This window comes from Dreissena polymorpha, chromosome 2, assembly GCF_020536995.1.
Source record: "Dreissena polymorpha isolate Duluth1 chromosome 2, UMN_Dpol_1.0, whole genome shotgun sequence".
NCBI lineage: Eukaryota > Metazoa > Mollusca > Bivalvia > Myida > Dreissenidae > Dreissena > Dreissena polymorpha.
Genome location: NC_068356.1, coordinates 37,975,661 through 37,994,460, shown reverse-complemented (window position 1 = coordinate 37,994,460; position 18,800 = coordinate 37,975,661). Strand labels below are relative to the sequence as shown.

The 18,800-nt window shown below is 37.1% G+C and overlaps 1 protein-coding gene and 1 long non-coding RNA gene across 2 annotated transcripts in view; one reads left to right on the top strand and one right to left on the bottom strand.

The window, feature by feature from the left end:
* LOC127866656 (cytochrome b-c1 complex subunit 2, mitochondrial-like) overlaps nt 1–18,800 on the bottom strand; it is a 31,227-nt gene that overhangs the window by 4,391 nt on the left and 8,036 nt on the right. Inside the window, exons 2-8 of the mRNA XM_052407370.1 lie at nt 18,573–18,641; nt 17,042–17,194; nt 16,661–16,725; nt 16,225–16,281; nt 8,385–8,518; nt 5,031–5,128; nt 4,549–4,720 (exon numbers count right to left, since the gene is read on the bottom strand). Of these exons, the coding sequence (XP_052263330.1) occupies nt 4,549–4,720; nt 5,031–5,128; nt 8,385–8,518; nt 16,225–16,281; nt 16,661–16,725; nt 17,042–17,194; nt 18,573–18,641 (748 nt within the window). The remainder of the gene's footprint in view (nt 1–4,548; nt 4,721–5,030; nt 5,129–8,384; nt 8,519–16,224; nt 16,282–16,660; nt 16,726–17,041; nt 17,195–18,572; nt 18,642–18,800) is intronic.
* LOC127866657 (uncharacterized) lies at nt 11,966–13,743 on the top strand. Its single transcript, XR_008043061.1, has 3 exons — nt 11,966–12,049; nt 12,783–12,898; nt 13,156–13,743. It is a non-coding gene; the product is annotated as an uncharacterized LOC127866657 (long non-coding RNA).

Here is an 18,800-nt window from a genome sequence, read left to right as displayed (position 1 = left end):
ATTCTTTTGCATGACACACTGTCCAATGATTGTGAACAAATGTACCGAGTAATTTTATAATCTCACAATGAATGACATAGTTATGGCCTGGACAAGATCATTTATGGCCATTTTTTACCTTTGAACTCAAAGTGTGACCTTGACATTGCAGATATTAACAATTCTTTCTCATGACACACCGTCCAATGATGGTGAACAAATGTGCCAAATTATTTTTAAATCTCACAATGAACGACATAGTAATGGCCCGAACAAGCTTGTTCCGCCCACCCGCCTGCCTTCCGACATTCGCCAATCTAATAACCAGTTTTTTCCTTCAGAAAACTTGGTTAAAAACCTAGTTAAAAAATGTTTTTTTACTGTTAACTTAAAGTTAACATGCAAGAAACAAATATGTTAATAATTTTAATAATCTCTAACCTTTAACTGACTTGAAAAGAATAATTAACTATATAAAATACAATCTTTTGTTTCTAATATAAAAGTCCTTTTAGGATTATAATATATATAATCAACCCAGATGTATTTGACTTTGTCATTCTATAAATAACAAGAATATCAGTGAAACTGATGGATGCTCCCCGATGATGCGCTTTGTCAATCTATGTGTTAATAACCACCTAAAAAAACTATTATTAGCCTTGGTGACCTTGACCTTGACCCCAGTGACCTCAAACCTCATCAAAAGGTAGAGGTCCATGCAAGGTACCTACATGCCAAATATGAAAGCCATTGGTAAAGTATTGAAGGCGCTATGAGAAACGGTAGCAAAAGTGTGAGTGAAGTAAGGAAGTAAGTAAGTAAGGAAGGACAAACTGGCAACTATATGCTCCGCCGAAATTTATTTCGGGGAGCATAAAAATAAAACAAGGGCTGTTTGTAAAACATGCATGCCCCCCATATGGGCTGTCAATTGTGTGATTGTGTGAATACGTTTTTTGGCACTGTGACCTTGATCTTTGACCTAGTGACCTGAAAATCTATAGGGGTCATCTGCAAGTCATGATCAATGTACCTATGAAGTTTCATGATCCTAGGCGTAAGCATTCTTGAGTTATCATCCGGAAACCAATTTACTGTGTCAAGTCACCGTGACCTTGACATTTGACCTAGTGACCTGAAAGTCGCTAGGGGTCATCTGCGAGTCATGATCAATGTACCTATGAAGTTTCATGATCCTAGGCATAAGCGTTCTTGAGTTATCATCCGGAAACCATTTTTCTAAGTTGAGTCACCTTGACCTTGACCTAGTGACCTGAAAATCAATAGGGGTCATCTGGGAGTCATGATCAATGTACCTATGAAGTTTCAAGATCCTAGGCATAAGCGTTCTTGAGTTATCATCCAGAAATCATTTTACTATTTTGGGTCACCGTGACCTTGACCTTTTACCTAGTGACCTGAAAATCAATAGAGGTCATCTGCGAGTCATGATCAATGTACCTATGAAGTTTCAAGATCCTAGGCATATGCGTTCTTGAGTTATCATCCAGAAATCATTTTACTATTTTGGGTCACCGTGACCTTGACCTTTTACCTAGTGACCTGAAAATCAATAGAGGTCATCTGCGAGTCATGATCAATGTACCTATGAAGTTTCATGATCCTAGGCATAAGCGTTCTTGAGTTATCATCCGGAAACCATTTTACTATTTCGGGTCACTGTGACCTTGACCTTTGACCTAGTAACCTGAAAATCAATAGGGGTCATCTGCGAGTCATGATCAATGTACCTATGAAGTTTCATGATCCTAGGCATAAGCGTTCTTGAGTTAACATCCAGAAACCATTTTACTATTTCTGGTCACCGTGACTTTGGACCTAGTGACCTGAAAATCAATAGGGGTCATCTGCAAGTCATGATCAATGTACCTATGAAGTTTCATGATCCTAGGCATAAGCGTTCTTGAGTTATCATCCGGAAACCATTTTAACTATTTCGGGTCACCGTGACCTTGACCTTTGACCTAGTGACCTGAAAATCAATCAAAATCAAATCTGCGAGTCATGATTAATGTACCTATGAAGTTTCATGATCCTAGGTTCTTGAGTTATCATCTGGAAACCATCTGGTGGACGGAAGGACATACAGACGGACATGCCGACGGACGGACCGACATGTGCAAAACAATATACCCCGTCTTCTTCGAAAGTGGGCATAATAAACTACTTTCTCTTTTATAGCATTTTGTCCTTTGAGTATAGTACCACTTCACAGTTTTTCTTCTTTTACTTGCTGCATAATTTAGTTAAGTCATTATGAGAAAAATTTCTTAGAATTAGCATTATGCAAAAAAAAATATTCCCCAAATCCTTCTTTTCTTAATTTCTCAACAATTAGAAAACAGCACAACATGCACAAAATTTACTAAATGACTGATGACAAAGTTGTACCCGTAAGTGATTAAGTTTTTGACAATTTTGCACATAATTATCCTATTGTATTCTCCTCTAGACTCAGTAAGTGTTCTGTGTGAAAAACACAATGATTTGACCCTAAACTCATCCGCACTATACCTATTTTGGTGCAACTAACCTATTTTGGTGCAATTAATCAATCAGTTTATTAGCATGTTATTATGTAATTAGACCATATCAGTCTTCGAATAAGCCTATAAGCCCGAAGCCCGAGTCGATTCTTGGGCCGGTCGGTCGATCCTAAATGCTCATAAAATGACCTGATTTATACGCGTTTTTAAGAGTAAATATGCTATTTAAATGCCTAAAATGACGTTATACGTTTAAAAGCCTGCGGGCGCCATTTTTCTAAACTGTCGTGTTAACACCCGTGTATGTTGCTATTTAAAGTAATGATGCAATTGACACCCAATCAAGATGAGGTTATGCAAACTGAACATGCGTAGATCCCGTTCCGGGATGTTCGCGCATCGGGCACTTCGTAATGTTTTAAAATAATGACCAATCTAGAAGCGTATTTAATTTTAGAAGCGTTTTCCGAAAATGTATTTATAATTCATGAAAAATGGACAAAGTCATTTTTCAATAAGAATAAAAGAGTCTGTAAGGGATATTGTACGCATTGGGTTAAAACAAATTGATCCTTATTACTGTTAGGTTTCCATGTGTTTTAATCAATTATTCTTGCGTATAAGAAGACAATTTTTCAGCGTATTATTAATAATTGTAGTACTTTCGTTTATTCTGTAATCTCGTTCCGCTACGTGACCTATTTTGCTACTTATAATCTGTTTACGAATATACAATACTTTTCACGGTTGACACATGCTTATCAAAACATCGGGAGTAAATTAAAGAAGCTGACATTGTCACTTGGCAGACTGGGCAATTAACACACCCAGTGACCTTTTGTTCTGAAGCCACATGCCGACAATTCAAAAATTCACCGGCGATTGTCCTAGTAATAATACGATAATAATCTGTTATTTTAATAGGCTGATGTATTTTTTAAGTTCTTCGGATATTTTTTAAACCTGATCATAATTCGATTTGCTTTAAAATAAAACCAAACACCGGTCAAACTGATTAATGAAATCATTGAATGAGAACATGTGTAATAATAAAGTTACAATAAACAGCATAATTATCTGGTGCATTTTGTATAAAATGCATTTCAAAAGGAAACATAATACCCTTTATTACTGTAATCACATTCATCTGTTTTTACTTATGGAAGTAGATTTTCTGATTGTTAATAACTATTTTGGTGTTCCTGGCCAAAAAAGTCATAAAATTTAAATTGACCTCGGGCTATAGAACATGTCTTCGGGCTATTCAAAATTCCATCTTATTAGCCCGAAGGGCTATTTGGCTAAAATATTTAGCGTGAAGACTGGACCATATAATCTTTGTTTGAATAACCACACTCTTGATGTAAACAGAGCTATAGCTCAGACCCATTAATTGGCGATTTGAGTACAAGCTGACAGTTAAACCATATCCAAATATTTATAGGTCACAAAGTTAATTTGCATCTATGTCACAATTTTGTATGAGTGAAAATGATGCATGCATGTCAATTAGGATGCTAAGATATCATTAGGGCACATGTTCTGAAGTTTCATGAACATTGGAAAATATGTGGTCTCTAGAGAGTTAACAAGTTAAATGTTGACGACGCACAACAGATGACGCATGGCGGACAAAAAATGATCACAAAAGCTCACCATGATCACGTTGTGCTTAGATGAGCTAAAAAAAGCAAACTTACACTCCAACTATGAAGAACATTAAAACTAATGGTTTGTTAATTCATTGATGCAATTGGTAAAATAATTATGTTTTGTTACCCATTTGATCTTTAATTTAGAACATTTCTAGCAAAGCATTTAATATTTATATTTAACTTCTAAACCCAGGTCCAGTGGAAGTGGGTTAGATTTTGCTTCAACAGTTCTGGGTTTGAATCCTTGAAAAAGCAATGTTTTCCATTCATCTTTTCATCTGAAGCCTATTCTAACTGATTTTTTTTCTGCACATATGTTTATTTACGTTGTTTACAAATATGGATATAAGTGACATCCCTTCAAGTCTTGCAATCCCAGGACATGCCTTATACAAGAAACCAACCTCCCCAGTATTTAGCCGGCGTGTCTTTGCGAGCCTGCTTGGTAGTGCTGGTTGCGTAGACAGGCAGGCCGTCCAAGGCTCGCACCAGCTGCTGGTATCGTTCCTCATTCACCCCTGATGTGATGATGGCTGCGTGGGCATTGGAGTAGTGGCTCTCAATAAAGCTACTTAACTGGGACAATCAAAACGGGTGGTTAAAACATGAACATGAGCTATTTGAAAGACAGTTATGCTTCATGTAGGTCAAATTCTCAATGGAATAAATTCAAATTTTGATCTTGAAATTAAAAAAAATAATTTCTGGCAAAAATCTTTTTTTCCATTGATCTTTGGTCTTTCAACATGGCCTGGCAAGATAATCAAAATACTTGTTTTCAAGTGAGCAAATACTTTTAAATCAAATATGTAAAAAGATGATAAGTAGATCATTATTTGTATATTTTTTTAATTGCTTTACATTTTACAGATACATTCACACACACCTGGTTCCTAGAGTGTGAACCCACAAAGAACGCTGGGCAGTAGACTGAATTCCCAAGTGTATCCCTGTAGGCAACAGCATGGAGGTTTTCCAACAGCTCTGCAAAATAACTAGATAATTATAACAAACTAGAAGAAACATGTTCAGACTTATAGCTATATATTTCATCCTGGGTTTTATACATTTAGTAACATGACAAGAGATGTGTTTGTCAGAAACACAATGCCCCCTACTGCGCCGCTTTGAAGCCATGTACTGTAAACGTATAGAATTTCGTTGGTATGAAATTTCGTGGTTTAATAAAAAACAACTAATTCGTTGACACGTAATTTCGTGGATTTCATATAAAAAACAACCAATTTGTTGATACGTAATTAAGTGGATTTCAAATTTTCGGGGAAGACTTACCGTCATAATTATTAAAATTTTATTAAAACAACCAGGGTAATAACGAAGCATAATCTGCTTATCTGTGTTGACAACAAGACTCGAGGTTAATGTGCACTGAATCATGAAAGTGTTGCCGATAATTGTCGATAAGAGCGATAAAGTGGCGCACTTGTGGGTCCCCACTCGCTAATTGCCATCAATGTTGTTTTAACAATATTTGTAAATCATAGCGCAATTGGTCCCCTAGTAGTAACAATTGAGTAATAAGGTCCCCAAAATACATGTGTGAAAACCGTAATGTCTCTTTTAAGTTTAATTGGCACTAATTGACATATGTGATAAATCTGCCAACTGTTAATTTGACGACGTCCCTTAAAAGAGGACAGTCGTTGATGTACAGTTTATATACCGTGCTTGATTATAAAAGCATTATTAATCAAACAATGTCTCTTTCAAAATGGTTGAAAACGGGAACAGTACAGACACGTTCTCCTACTATAGCAGGATTGCCCGACCCTGCAAAGGCTCTGTCTAGGACTGAAGCTTTATTAAGACAGGCCGCTTACGATGCAGTAGAAGACATGGTCAATGGGCGTAACCGGAAGCATGGGGAGTACGGTTCTTACTGTGACGAAACCAGGGCAAAAATTGCGCATTACGCAATTGACAATGGGGTTGCCAAGGCTTCGAGACACTTCACAGCCAACATGGGGAAGAAAGTGAGCAAGACAACGGTCAGAAGCATGAGAGACCAGTATGTCAAAAGAAAAAAAAGAATTTGGAGAGGACATGAAATCGCTTTCCAAGTCCCCCAGAGGCGCCCCCACCATGTTAGGCGAATGTGATAAGGCGGTCCAAACCTACATCAAGAACGTTCGTCTCCAAGGTGGCGTTGTCATCGTACGAACCATGAAAGCTGCTGCGGAAGCCATCGTCACGAAAGCGGCACGTCACCGACTGCAGAAGTATGGGGGTCATCTGACAATTGAAGACCCGTTGGCACGCTCCATATAACGATGAATGGGCTTCATAAAACGGAAAGTGACCAAGGCGATAAAAACCCTCCCGCAAGACTTCGAAGTCATTTGCAACGAATTTCTGGCAAAGGTCAATAGTGTGATCAAGGAACACAACGTGCCGGATTCTCTCGTCATCAACTGGGATCAGACCGGATGTCAGATGGTGCCAGGAGGCGAGTGGTACATGGAATCGAAAGGTTCAACACAAGTCACCATCGCCGGACTTGGAGACAAGCGACAGATCACCGTGCTCCTCGCTGTGGACGGTACGATGCTTGCTCCGCAGGTCATCTACGCCGGGAAATTGGACCGCTGTTTACCGCGTGGTGTCAGGTTTCCAGATGACTGGGACATCGCCTTCACTGAAAACCACTGGAGCAACGAGCAGAGTATGCTTAGGTACGTGAAGAATGTGATCATCCCGTATGTCAACGGAATCCGAGAATCGTTGCCTTTTCACAAGTGTGAGCAGCAAGCCATAGCCATCTTTGACGTGTTCAAGGCACACCAGGGACAGGAAGTGATGCATTTGCTGAAGGCGAATGGAATCACGCCACTGTTTGTACCAGCTGCATGTACCGATCGACTTCAGCCTCTGCACTTGTCCGTCAACTATGAGTACAAGCAACAGCTGAAGCAGTGCTTCCATGACTGGTACTGTGAGCAGGTTGTGTGCCATCTGGAAAAGAAGGACGGCGATCCATCTTCTGGTGCAAACGTGGACCTGAGAACATCCACATTAAAGCCCATTCACGCTTAGTGGCTCATCTTCACCCATGACAAGATGTCCGAGCGTCGGGACTTGATACAGGCGGGTTTCCGAAAAGCTGGACTGACCATTAGTGCTTAAATACTATTAATCTGCACGTGTATGTGGGTATAATGGTGATTGAGAAGTACTATTCTGGGATAAATTTTATAATATATTTAACTGTAAGTACCAATATGACTTGTTATTTGTGTTTAATGCTATGCATTATATTTATTAACCATGATGAATAAAACGTATATTTACGATGATGAATAAAAAAAGAAAAACTCACACGACTTTAGTGTTTTATTAATGCACTGGATGGCGAACAAATTGATATTTTATATAAACACACTACTTGTTATTCATACTGAGTAATCATAAACATCGTAGTTCTTATCATACTAATTAATCATAAACATCTTAGTTCAAACATATATAATTTACGTCAAATTAGTGGATAATAACAACAACATTTTAGATACGGAAATATTTTAATTAGTCAAGATAAAGTGTAATGTGACCTACTGAAGTGAAGTTACTATTACAAAAAACAATGTCTCGGACAACTGACAACAAAAGAAAATGTCGGAAATGACATTCGAAAAAAAATCGATTTCGGATTAAAATGTATCAATAATCGTTGGTACTTGAATTCGTGGTTCGGCGGACCACCAAAATCCACGAAAATTCGTACCACACGAACATTAATGATTTTACAGTATTTGACCTTTGACTTTGAAGGATGACCTTGACCTTTCACCACTCAAAATGTGCAGCTCAATGAGATACACATGCACGCCAAATGTCAAGTTGCAAAAGTTATGGGCAATGTTAATGTTTTCGGACTGACGCACAGACTGACGGACATTTCAACTGCTATATGCCACTCTACCGGGGCATAAAAAGTGGTTGCACATTTTAAATTTTGAACCTGGCACAATTGCATGGTGTGTGTTTTTTTTCAAAATGGTATTTCAAAATGCTGTCCCACTGCATCAGCATATAAATATGATACTTGCCTTGGGAATTTCAACTCATATCCTTTAATACTAGACTGCATGTTCTTGTTTTATCTAAATGAGCCTGAAGTTTTTTTTAATAATCTGGCTATCGGTAAAACAACTGCATTTAAACAAGTTTTAATGAAAAAGCAATAAGGTCTTCATATGTAAACACGTTCAGCATTACTTACTGACAGTGGGCTGTGTGTTCAGCACAGCTAGATCGTATCCCACTTTAGAGGAGAACTTGCCATAACGTTCCCAGTCAATCTCCGAGACCCCGTTGCGGAACACAACTCGCATTAATGGTTCAATAATTTCTAACCTGAAAAGCAATTAAATCGATAAGATCTTAAATGTGAACATTTGAAAAGCATAACAATCACTTTAATACAAAAGATGGTTTTAGTGTTAAAATCATCGTCTCGGGGTAAAAGTATTTGGAAGTCTACAATAATGAAACAAGACTTTTAAAAAGAAGTGATATCAAAAGATGCATTTATAAATGATATTTAAGAAAACAACAGAAGACAATAAAAGATCTATGCACGACATTGAACAAAATGAGTCGTGTTCTGAGAAATCTGGGCATAATGCAATTGCGTAAAGTGTCATCCCAGATAAGCCTGTGCAGTCCGCACAGGCTAATCAGGGACGACACTTTCCGCCTAAATTGGACTTTTGCTAAGAAGAGACTTCATTTAAACAAAAAATGTCATAACAGCGGAAAGTGTCGTCCCTGATTAGCCTGAGCAGACTGCACAGGCTAATCTGGGACGGCACTTTTACGCACTTGCATTAAGCCTAGTTTTCTCAAAACGCGACTCAAATGTTCATACAAATGAGCCTTATTCTGGGAAAACTGGGCTTCAGTGAGGTGCGTAAATTGCTGCCCCAGATTAGCCTGATCACGGACAACACTTTCCGTCTATGCAGGATTGTTGCTAAAAAGAGAATGCCTTTATATAAACAAGAGGGCCATGATGGCCCTGTATCACTCCACTGCTGAAAAAAAGGCTGAAACAAATATTCTCGGCATGAGCAAATACTTAAAAATAGGCCCTATTTAAGCACATGTACACTTTTGTGACCCCATGGGCTGGGTCAAATTTAACCCCAGGGGCATAATTTGAGCAAACTTTGAAGAAGACTACTATATCTCACTACATACAAAATGTGGTAGCCCTAGGTCCTAGAGTTAAGGACAAGAATATTTTACGTTTAAGTTTTCACAAAATAAGCAAGATATAATCGTATATAATGTTCAATTTTGTAACCCACGGGTCAGGGTCAAATTTGACCCAAAGGGCATAATTTGAACAAACTTGGTAGAGGACTATAAGATATTACTGCATACCAAATTTGGTAGCCATAGTCCGAATGGTTTTCGACAAGAAGATTTCTAAAGATTTCACAAAATAGGCGCTTTATAAGCGTTTATTCAATTTTGTGACCCCCCGGGGCAGGTCAAAGTTGACCCCAGAGGCATTAGTTGAACAAATTTGGTAGAGGTTTATTAGATGTCACTACATACCAAATTTGGTAGCCCTAGGCCCAATGGTTATGGACAGGAGATTTTCAAAATAGGCCTCATATAAGCCTATGTTCAGTTTTGTGACTCCCCGGGCAGGGTCAAATTTGACCCAAGGGGCATAATATGAACAAACTTGGAAGAGAACTATTAGATGTCACTACATACTAAATTTGATAGCCCTATGCCTTATGGTTAAGGACAAGAAGAGTTTTAAAGTTTTCACAAAATAGGCACTATATAAGCATATACTCGATTTTGTGGCCCCCAGGGCAGGGTCAAATTTGACCCCTGGGGCATAATTTGAACAAACTAGTAGAGGACTATACAATGTCACTACATACCAAATTGTGTAGCCCTAGGCCCGATGGTTATGGACAAGAAATTTTTTAATGTTTTCACAAAATAGGCATTATATAAGCATATGTTCAATAGTTTGACCCCCGGGGCAGGGTCAAATTTGACCCCAGGGGCATAATTTGAACAAATTTGGAAGAGGACTATTAGATGTCACTACATACCAAATTTGATAGCCCTAGGCCGGATGGTTATGGACAAGAAGATTTTTGAAGTTTTCACAAAATAGGCCTTATATAAGCATATGTTCAATTTTGTGACCCCCCGGGCAGGGTCAAATTTGACCCCAGGGATAAAATTTGAACAAATTTGGTAGAGGACTATTAGATGTCACTACATACCAAATTTGATAGCCCTAGGCCCGATGGTTATGGACAGGAAGATTTTTAAAGTTTTCACAAAAAAGGCCTTATATAAGCATATGTTCAATTATGTGACCCCCGGGGCAGGGTCAAATTTGACCCCAGGGGCATAATTTGAACACACTTGGTAGAGAACTATAAGATGTCACTACATACCAAATTTGGTAGCCCTAGGCCCAATGGTTATGGACAGAAAGATTTTTAAAGTTTTCACAAAATAAGCCCTTTATAAGCATATTTTCAATTTTGTGACCCCCGGGGCAGTTTCAAATTTGACCCCAGGGGCATAATTTGAACAAACTAAGAAGAGAACTATTACATGTCACTACACACCAAATTTGGTAGCCCCTATGCCATACGGTTATGGACAAGAAGATTTTTGAAGTTTTCCCACAATGGGCCTTATATAAGCATATGTTCAATTTTGTGACCCTCGGGGCAGGGTCAAACTTGACCCCAGGGGCATAATTTGAACAAACTTGGTAGAGGACTATAAGATGTCACTACATACCAAATATGGTAGCCCTAGGCCCAATGGTTATGGACAAAAGAATTTTTGAAGTTTTCACAAAATAAGCCCTTTATAAGCATATATTCAATGTTGTGACCCCAGGGGCATAATTTGAACAAACTAAGAGAACTATTACATGTCACTACATACCAAATTTGGCAGCCCTATGCCATACAGTTATGGACAGAAAGATTTTTAAAGTTTTCACAAAATAGGCCTTATATAAGCATATGTTCAATTTTGTGACCCTCGGGGCAGGATCAAACTTGACCCCAGGGGCATAATTTGAACAAACTTGGTAGAGGACTATAAGATGTCACTACATACTAAATTTGGTAGCCCTATTCCCAATGGATATGAACAGAAAGATTTTTTTAAGTTTTCACAAAATAAGCACATTATAAGCATATATTTAATTTTGTGACCCCCGGGGCAGTTTCAAATTTGACCACAGGGGCATAATTTGAACAAACTAAGAAGAAAACTATTACATGTCACTACATACCAAATTTGGTAGCCCTATGCCATAGGGTTATGGACAAATAGATTTTTAAAGTGTTCACAAAAAAGGCCTTATATAAGCATATCGTCGCTGTCGTTCTCAAACCTCGTAGCTACAAAATGACAACTTTTCAGGAGAGTATAAACTGTCTCATTTTTTTATAACGATGTTTTAGAAATTGAAATTCTGTAAAAATACCAAACAAATGAAGCTGCAAAATACGGTATAAGCCGTAGACGCGTAAGTCATACTGATAAGTCATACTGACAGTCAGACATGGTAGCTACGATATTTTGTCACCACAATTTTGTCATTTTTATGAGGTACTACAATTTGTCCTGATAGGAAACCTCGTAGTGGCAAATATTTATTTTTTTTAAACGTTTTTGTCAAATTTGTCCAAACGAAACGACGTACCTATAGGTGAAATGGCGTTGCTACGACTTTTCACCGGGAAAAAGCCAACAATCATTCTACAACATTTCGTCACGTGGCTTTTTCAAGGGCTCTGATTGGCGTAGACACGGTGCCTATACCACGTGACTTTTTAAGATCTGTGTGGGGAGTAAAATATCAACAAAAGCGCGACGAAGGTAAGATTTTTAAGAATAACTTTTTTAATATGTCACCATTTTTAATGGGATAAAGTGGAGAGCCCGCTCATTTATGAGAGTTTTCTATAGGTATCATGACTTTACAAAACAAATAAGTATTTTTTCAGTAAAGTGCAACCGCGCGTTTGAACGGTTAGAAAAGGGTAGGATCAGTGTGGGGACATTATTTTTTTTACACAAAAACATCACCTCTGGTGAAATTAAGAAATAAATTTTATGGGCGGAGCTTACACTATATCATTTTGCATCCATTTTCAGGTTTCTGTTATTTATTTACGAAACAAAATTCAAGAAAACTATTCTTACAGTTATATGATCTGTGTGGTATACGTTTTTCAACGGATCTGTGTGGTATACTGTTTTTAAGTTTTTCAGTTCTATTTAGTTGTTTAAAAAATGCTTGTCAACAATGTATTTGAAACGGGATTTTTAAATGCGATAGCATGTAAAACACAGTATGGCTATACACTACGCTTGCACCGCTTGTTGAACTAATACATAATTATGATTTACAGGCATTCTGTACAATCCCCATTATAATATTAAAATCTTACGCTGGAGCATCTTAAATCGATGACAAGTACATGCTTACCTTAAATAAGTGTACACTTTATGTTATTGTATCAAATTCCATTTTTATTTTGGCGCCAAACACTACTGTCAGGTGAAGTAATGTATCGTATATTATTTTTGATATTATATTTGCTTTAAGGTATGGCTCAATGCTCCGAATGCGGAAAAATGTCGAAGACCAGAGCTGGATTATTGCGCCACATTAGGGGACACGCTAACTCTGGAAACTATAACTGCTGTGGGAAAGCATTTCAGGTAAGATTAAATACCTTAAAAATAGTTACATTTTTATACAGTTATTCTAACCAGATGGACGGATTTTCTTGAAACAACACAAATATACAATATATCTCATCTCTCAGGTTATCATATATTTTGAAATACCTCAATAATCGTCAAATCGTTTGTAATTTAAAACTAACGAACGCGTGTCCTCAGATACTAACATTTTTTAAATAGCGTGTTTACGCATTGAAATGTCTCGTGAATAAATTATGTTGTTTTTTTCTCAGGATGCCTACAATCTTAGAAGGCTTCAACGAACAAAGGACCCCAATGTCACGTGTGTGTACAGTGCGGCAGGAGCTTTGCGGACAAGTACCTACTCGTGGCTAGAGAGAAAAGTGCAAAAAAAGAGGGATTGGTGAAATGTTACCAGTGTGGGTTGGCAGTTAGGAGTGAGAATGACCTCAGAGAGCACGTCAATACCCACATGCATGACAAGTGTTACAGTAGTGAGGAGTGTTTCAAAACGTACAAACGCAAAACAAACCTTTCTCGATACGTGAGGACTTCACATAAATCCGTGAATAATGATTAAAAATCATAATTGTTTACAGTTTGTCTGTGTAACTTCATTATCGTTTTACGTTATTTTATTCGTTGTTTTACTTTTACTTTACTTTTCAAAATGATTCTAAAGTTATCCGAATTTGATTAATTTTTAGGTTTCGTTTAGTTTGTTTGTGAGTTTGAAATCATTCTCAAATAATTGTTCAATAATTTGGATTTACGTTATTCATTAATATATCGCATCTGTGATTTGTATAATCGAATCTGTGATTCTTTTTTAATTATAACTTGATTAAAGTTTTGCGATGTTTTTTCGTTGGTTTCAATTTTAAATACCGCTGTCACGAGCTAGTTCGATAATCATAAGCAGCCAGGGTTTCTAATACTAGGGTTTTACACGATTGCTTTACATAATAAACTGCCTGCTTATAATAACTCTAGGCCGTGGTAATTGACAGTAAACAATGTATGCAATGTGGTTGTGTATACAATACAATACTCCTTAATTCGAAATACGTCTTGACATTCTTCAGAGCTGCATCCATCCACAACACAGAATCGTACATATATAATCATATAATATAATATTTATTCATTTACTTTTTATATTCTCTTCAAAATAATTAACGCTAAAGATAAACATACACTTGTTACACTGAATACAACGACATAATTTATGACATGACATTATCACCAACACATGGCGAATGATTGTCAATATGTATACTATGTAATAAACTAATGCAACAATATGAAATCATATATGAAATAAAACACACAGACACACACATATATATATATATATGTTTCTACTATGACCAGTATTTTGTTTTTAATAAACATACCGTTTACCTTAAACTTTAAATAACAACAAAATGACAAGCCAATACGTCTGGTGGATTCTGTTTTATCAGTTTGCATTCCAAATTTGATTTTAAAACATACGTATTACTCAGGAAAGAACATGCCTTTGCTTTTTGTCAACCTGTGTAATATTTGACACAATTTTTATTGCAGAATTTGTGTCAGAATTAAAATGTCCATTGTGTTCGTCTATCCGCATTCTTATTGTTGGCAACAGTTTGCTATCGTTTCGTCTCGCCCGCTCCCACCTTACTCCTAGTGTCCCCTTCTGTATAGCATTCCTGTCTCGTGAAACTGTTTCCTCTATTTTTTCTTCCCTTAACCCTTGTCCGCTCACTAGTGCCAAATAGGTGATTACTGAAATGAATGAATTTTTAAATAATAATAATAGATCTACTACTACTACTATTACTACTACTACAAGTAGTAATAATAGTTGTAGTAGTAGAAGTAGTAGTAGTAGTAGTAGTAGTAGTAGTAGTAGTAGCAGCAGTATTAGTAGTAGTAGTAGCAGAAATAGTAGTAATAGTAGTAGTAGTAGTAGTAGTAGTAGTAATTGTTGTATTGAAATAATTGAAATTAATTTAAAAAAATATATATTGTCGTTATTATCTCAATTTATCCGTAAATTGTAGAAACACGGATACCACATAGATCCCTCTAAACACGTATACCACACAGATTATATTACTGTTAGAATATTTTTCTTGATTTTGTTTTCATAAATATATGAAAGAAACCTGAAAAAAGAATGCAAAATGATATAGTGTAAGCTCCGCCCATAAAGTTTATTGCTTTATTTCACGAGAGATGATGTTTCTGTGTCATAATAAAATAATGTCCCCACACTGATCCTACCTTTTTCTAACCGTTCAAACGCGCGGTTGCACTTTACTGAAAAAATATTCATTTGTTTTACAAAATCATGATACCTATAGAAAACTCTCATGAATGAGCGGGCTCTCCACTTTATCCCATTGAAAATGATGACATAATAAAAAAGTTATCCTTAAAAATCTTACCTTCGTCGTGCTTTTGTTGACATTTAGCTCCCCACACAGATCTTAAAAAGTCACGTGGTATAGGCACCGTGGTAGAGCTACGAGATATAGCACAAAACACGCGCCAGACTTCATATATTCGGAAAAGACAAAAAAAATATTTCGAAAATTTTGGAGCTACGAGGTTTGAGAACGACAGCGACGATATGTGTCATTTTGTGACCCTCGGGGCAGGGTCAAACTTGTCCCCAGGGGCATAATTTGAACAAACTTGGTAGAGGACTATAAGATGCCACTACATACCAAATTTGGTAGCTCTAGGCCCAATGGTTATGGACGATAAGATTTGTAAAGTTTTCACAAAATAGACCCTATATAAGCATATGTTCAATTTTGTGACCCTCGGGGCAGGGTCAAATTTGACCCCAGGGGCATAATTTGAACAAAATTTGGTAGAGGACTATTAGATGTCTCTACATACCAAATATGATAGCCCTAGGCCCAATGGTTATGGACGAGAAGATTTTGAAAGTTTTCACAAAATAGGCCTTATATAAGCAAATTTTCTATTTTGTGACCCCCGGGGCAGGGTAAAATTTGACCCCAGGGGCATAATTTGAACAAATTTGAAAGAGGTTCATCCCAGGAACATTCCTGAGAAATTTCATCAGAATTGGACCAGTAGTTTAGGAGATGTTTAAAGGAAAAGTTAATGCAAGTACGCATGGACGGACGCACACACGACGGACACAGGACCATGACATAAGCCCCGCTGGCCTTTGGTCAGTGGAGCTAAAAATACAATGAAATTGGCAAGTGTCGTCACAGATTAGCCAGTGCAAACTGCAAGGCTTATCTGCGCGACACTATATGCACATGGATTAAGTCCTATTTTCCCAGTGTGAAGCTCATACAAATGCTTACCCATACTGATTTGAGGCATTGAAAGAAACAAATGCTAGGTCCCTGCCTGTGTTAACACTGAAAATAAAAACGCATTATCATGACAAAACAAACAAGGTAAATTAAATACCGGCAATAAAATGAATAATCTATTTTAAATTTAAATACAGATGACAAAAATAACTATATGCAAAATGTAATATTGACCATATGCACACTTATTAAATCATCAGATTTTCATAATGTGTACTTAACTTAGTAATGATTATGGTTATATCACTTGTATTTCAAGCATATGCTCAACTATTATATAAACAAATTGTGAATTTGCTTGAAAAGTACCTTATCCCAAATTGCAATTAAATTTTACCCTCACCCCCTTAGTTTGTGTTTAGCAACTCAGTATTTTTTCACAAACATTCTACTAATAGAGTACAGTAGTGTGTGCATTACTTACTTCAAAACGCTGCCTACAATCTCCAATGAGTTATAAATACCAAGGTCATTTCCACCTTCACTTCCCTAAAAATTTCAAACAAACAAGGCGATAAATATAATGTCTTGCGTAAATAAGTTGAGTTTAATCGAATATGTACAGCCTTGTATTTACAATTAATTTACTTGACCTGAAAAGAAACAAATAATTCCATTCTGAGGTGCTGTAAAAATGTCATTTAAAACAATACATAATTGATAGCAATTTCATGCAATACAAGGCCACATATTAAACACACATCTCTCTTTCAATAAGATAGTGATCATTTAATTGAAAAAAATACAATACTTTTGTTTTACTTATTCCAGTTAACCAATTATTGAAGAGCAGAAGGACACTTACAGCCTGTATAGCATGTCTTATGAGATGTGTGATCCCTAGATTTGAACTAGTCTCGTATCTGGACCCAGCTTTCACAGCAATTATGACACGGGACAGTGGGGAGTTGTCAACGTTCTGGATAATCTTCCAGTTCTTTTCTTTAGTTTCTGCAACCTAAATCAAGATCTGTACGGCTTCAAAAGTGACCAATATAAGCATCAGTAAAGCATGTGCACATATTTAGATCGGCTGGTGTTTCAGTTTGCATGAGCCACATGCAGTTAGCATAGCTACAGACAAGACTTTGCAGTGGCGCAGTCTGGTCAAGGCTACCTTGATCTCTATAAATTCATGTAAGGTTTCGTTGTCTCATAGACAGCTTCATAAACGTACCAGACTAAGCGGATAAGCAGGCTGGTCTGAAGCTACACTGAATGCATATAGAAGCATAAGACCCATTTTCGCATTACCTGAGCCATTGAGTACATTGTGTGACATTCATTTTAGCCGTCCTCAGTGAAAAGGGGGTCTATTGCATGTGCGTAAAGTGTAGTCTAAGATTAGCCTGTGCAGTCCGCACAGGCAAATCAGGGATGACACTTTCTGCCTAAACTCGATTTTTACTAAAAAGAGACTTTCTTGAAACGAAATATATCATAAATGTGCAAAGTGTCATCCCTGATTAGCCTGTGCAGACATAAAACTTTCTTATCTTTGTGTGTGGTCTAATTCTACATTTTTGCACTTTATTTTTTAAGAACACTTTAACCATACATGCCATACGTCCCGGATTGTCCGGGACAGTCCCGGAAATGAAGAACTTGTCCCGCTGTCCCGGAAATCTGTCAAATGTCCCGGAATTTACAAAATCCATATATACATGTACCTTTTCTTAGGCTTAACTGCACCTCGAATCTGTGTATATCTGCAGCGTCTCCATGACAATGCCTACCCGAATAGGCAGACTACGCTACGTGTCAAAATCGATCAATTAACAGGGGTCCTGTTATCATTTCGATTGTCTCACGTTCGCGGTCAAACCGAAAAGGCGGCATTGTTTAATGTGGTTGTTAATTGACTTTAATCTACTACGTCATTATTTCCCGCTGCGCAAGGGCAAAGGATAGTTGTTCACACATATGAAGTCCAACATCGCTGAGTGAATAAAGGCTTATCAACAACTACGCGTTACACACCAGTCTTAATAACAATAACGCAGTGACGTCACCATCTATGTTTAGAACGCTTACACTGAAAACACGTGGCTTGTATCTAGTAACGGAAGTAGTAATGTTTAATTTGACGTTAATAGATCAAGTGTATTTCGGATAGGCTTTCGAACTATTGCAATTAACGATGCGAAACAAAAAAAACGTATCAAAATGCATATGTCTATAAATATTGCTACATTTTATACATGTCCCGGAAAATCGGCAAAAGTCCCGGACAATTTAACTCAATGTCCCGGAATTGGTCTGAAAAATTATGGCATGTATGCTTTAACATCAAAGTAGACTACAGTATTTAATTATCTAAATTTTGTATAAATTACCTTGCTGTTGGCAGTTGCATGACTAACTGCTCCAAGGCATCTAGCGGGTTGTGCCACACCTATTTGGTTCTGATACAAAACATAGTAAAGAAAGAAATTATTTTACTAAAATGTACAGTTTAATATTATGTCTATTTTTGAACACGCTTTGAGTAAAAAATATGTTTGGACATGTTCGTTGTTTATAAACTCAATACTCAAAACTCAATACTGCTACTATAAAAATTT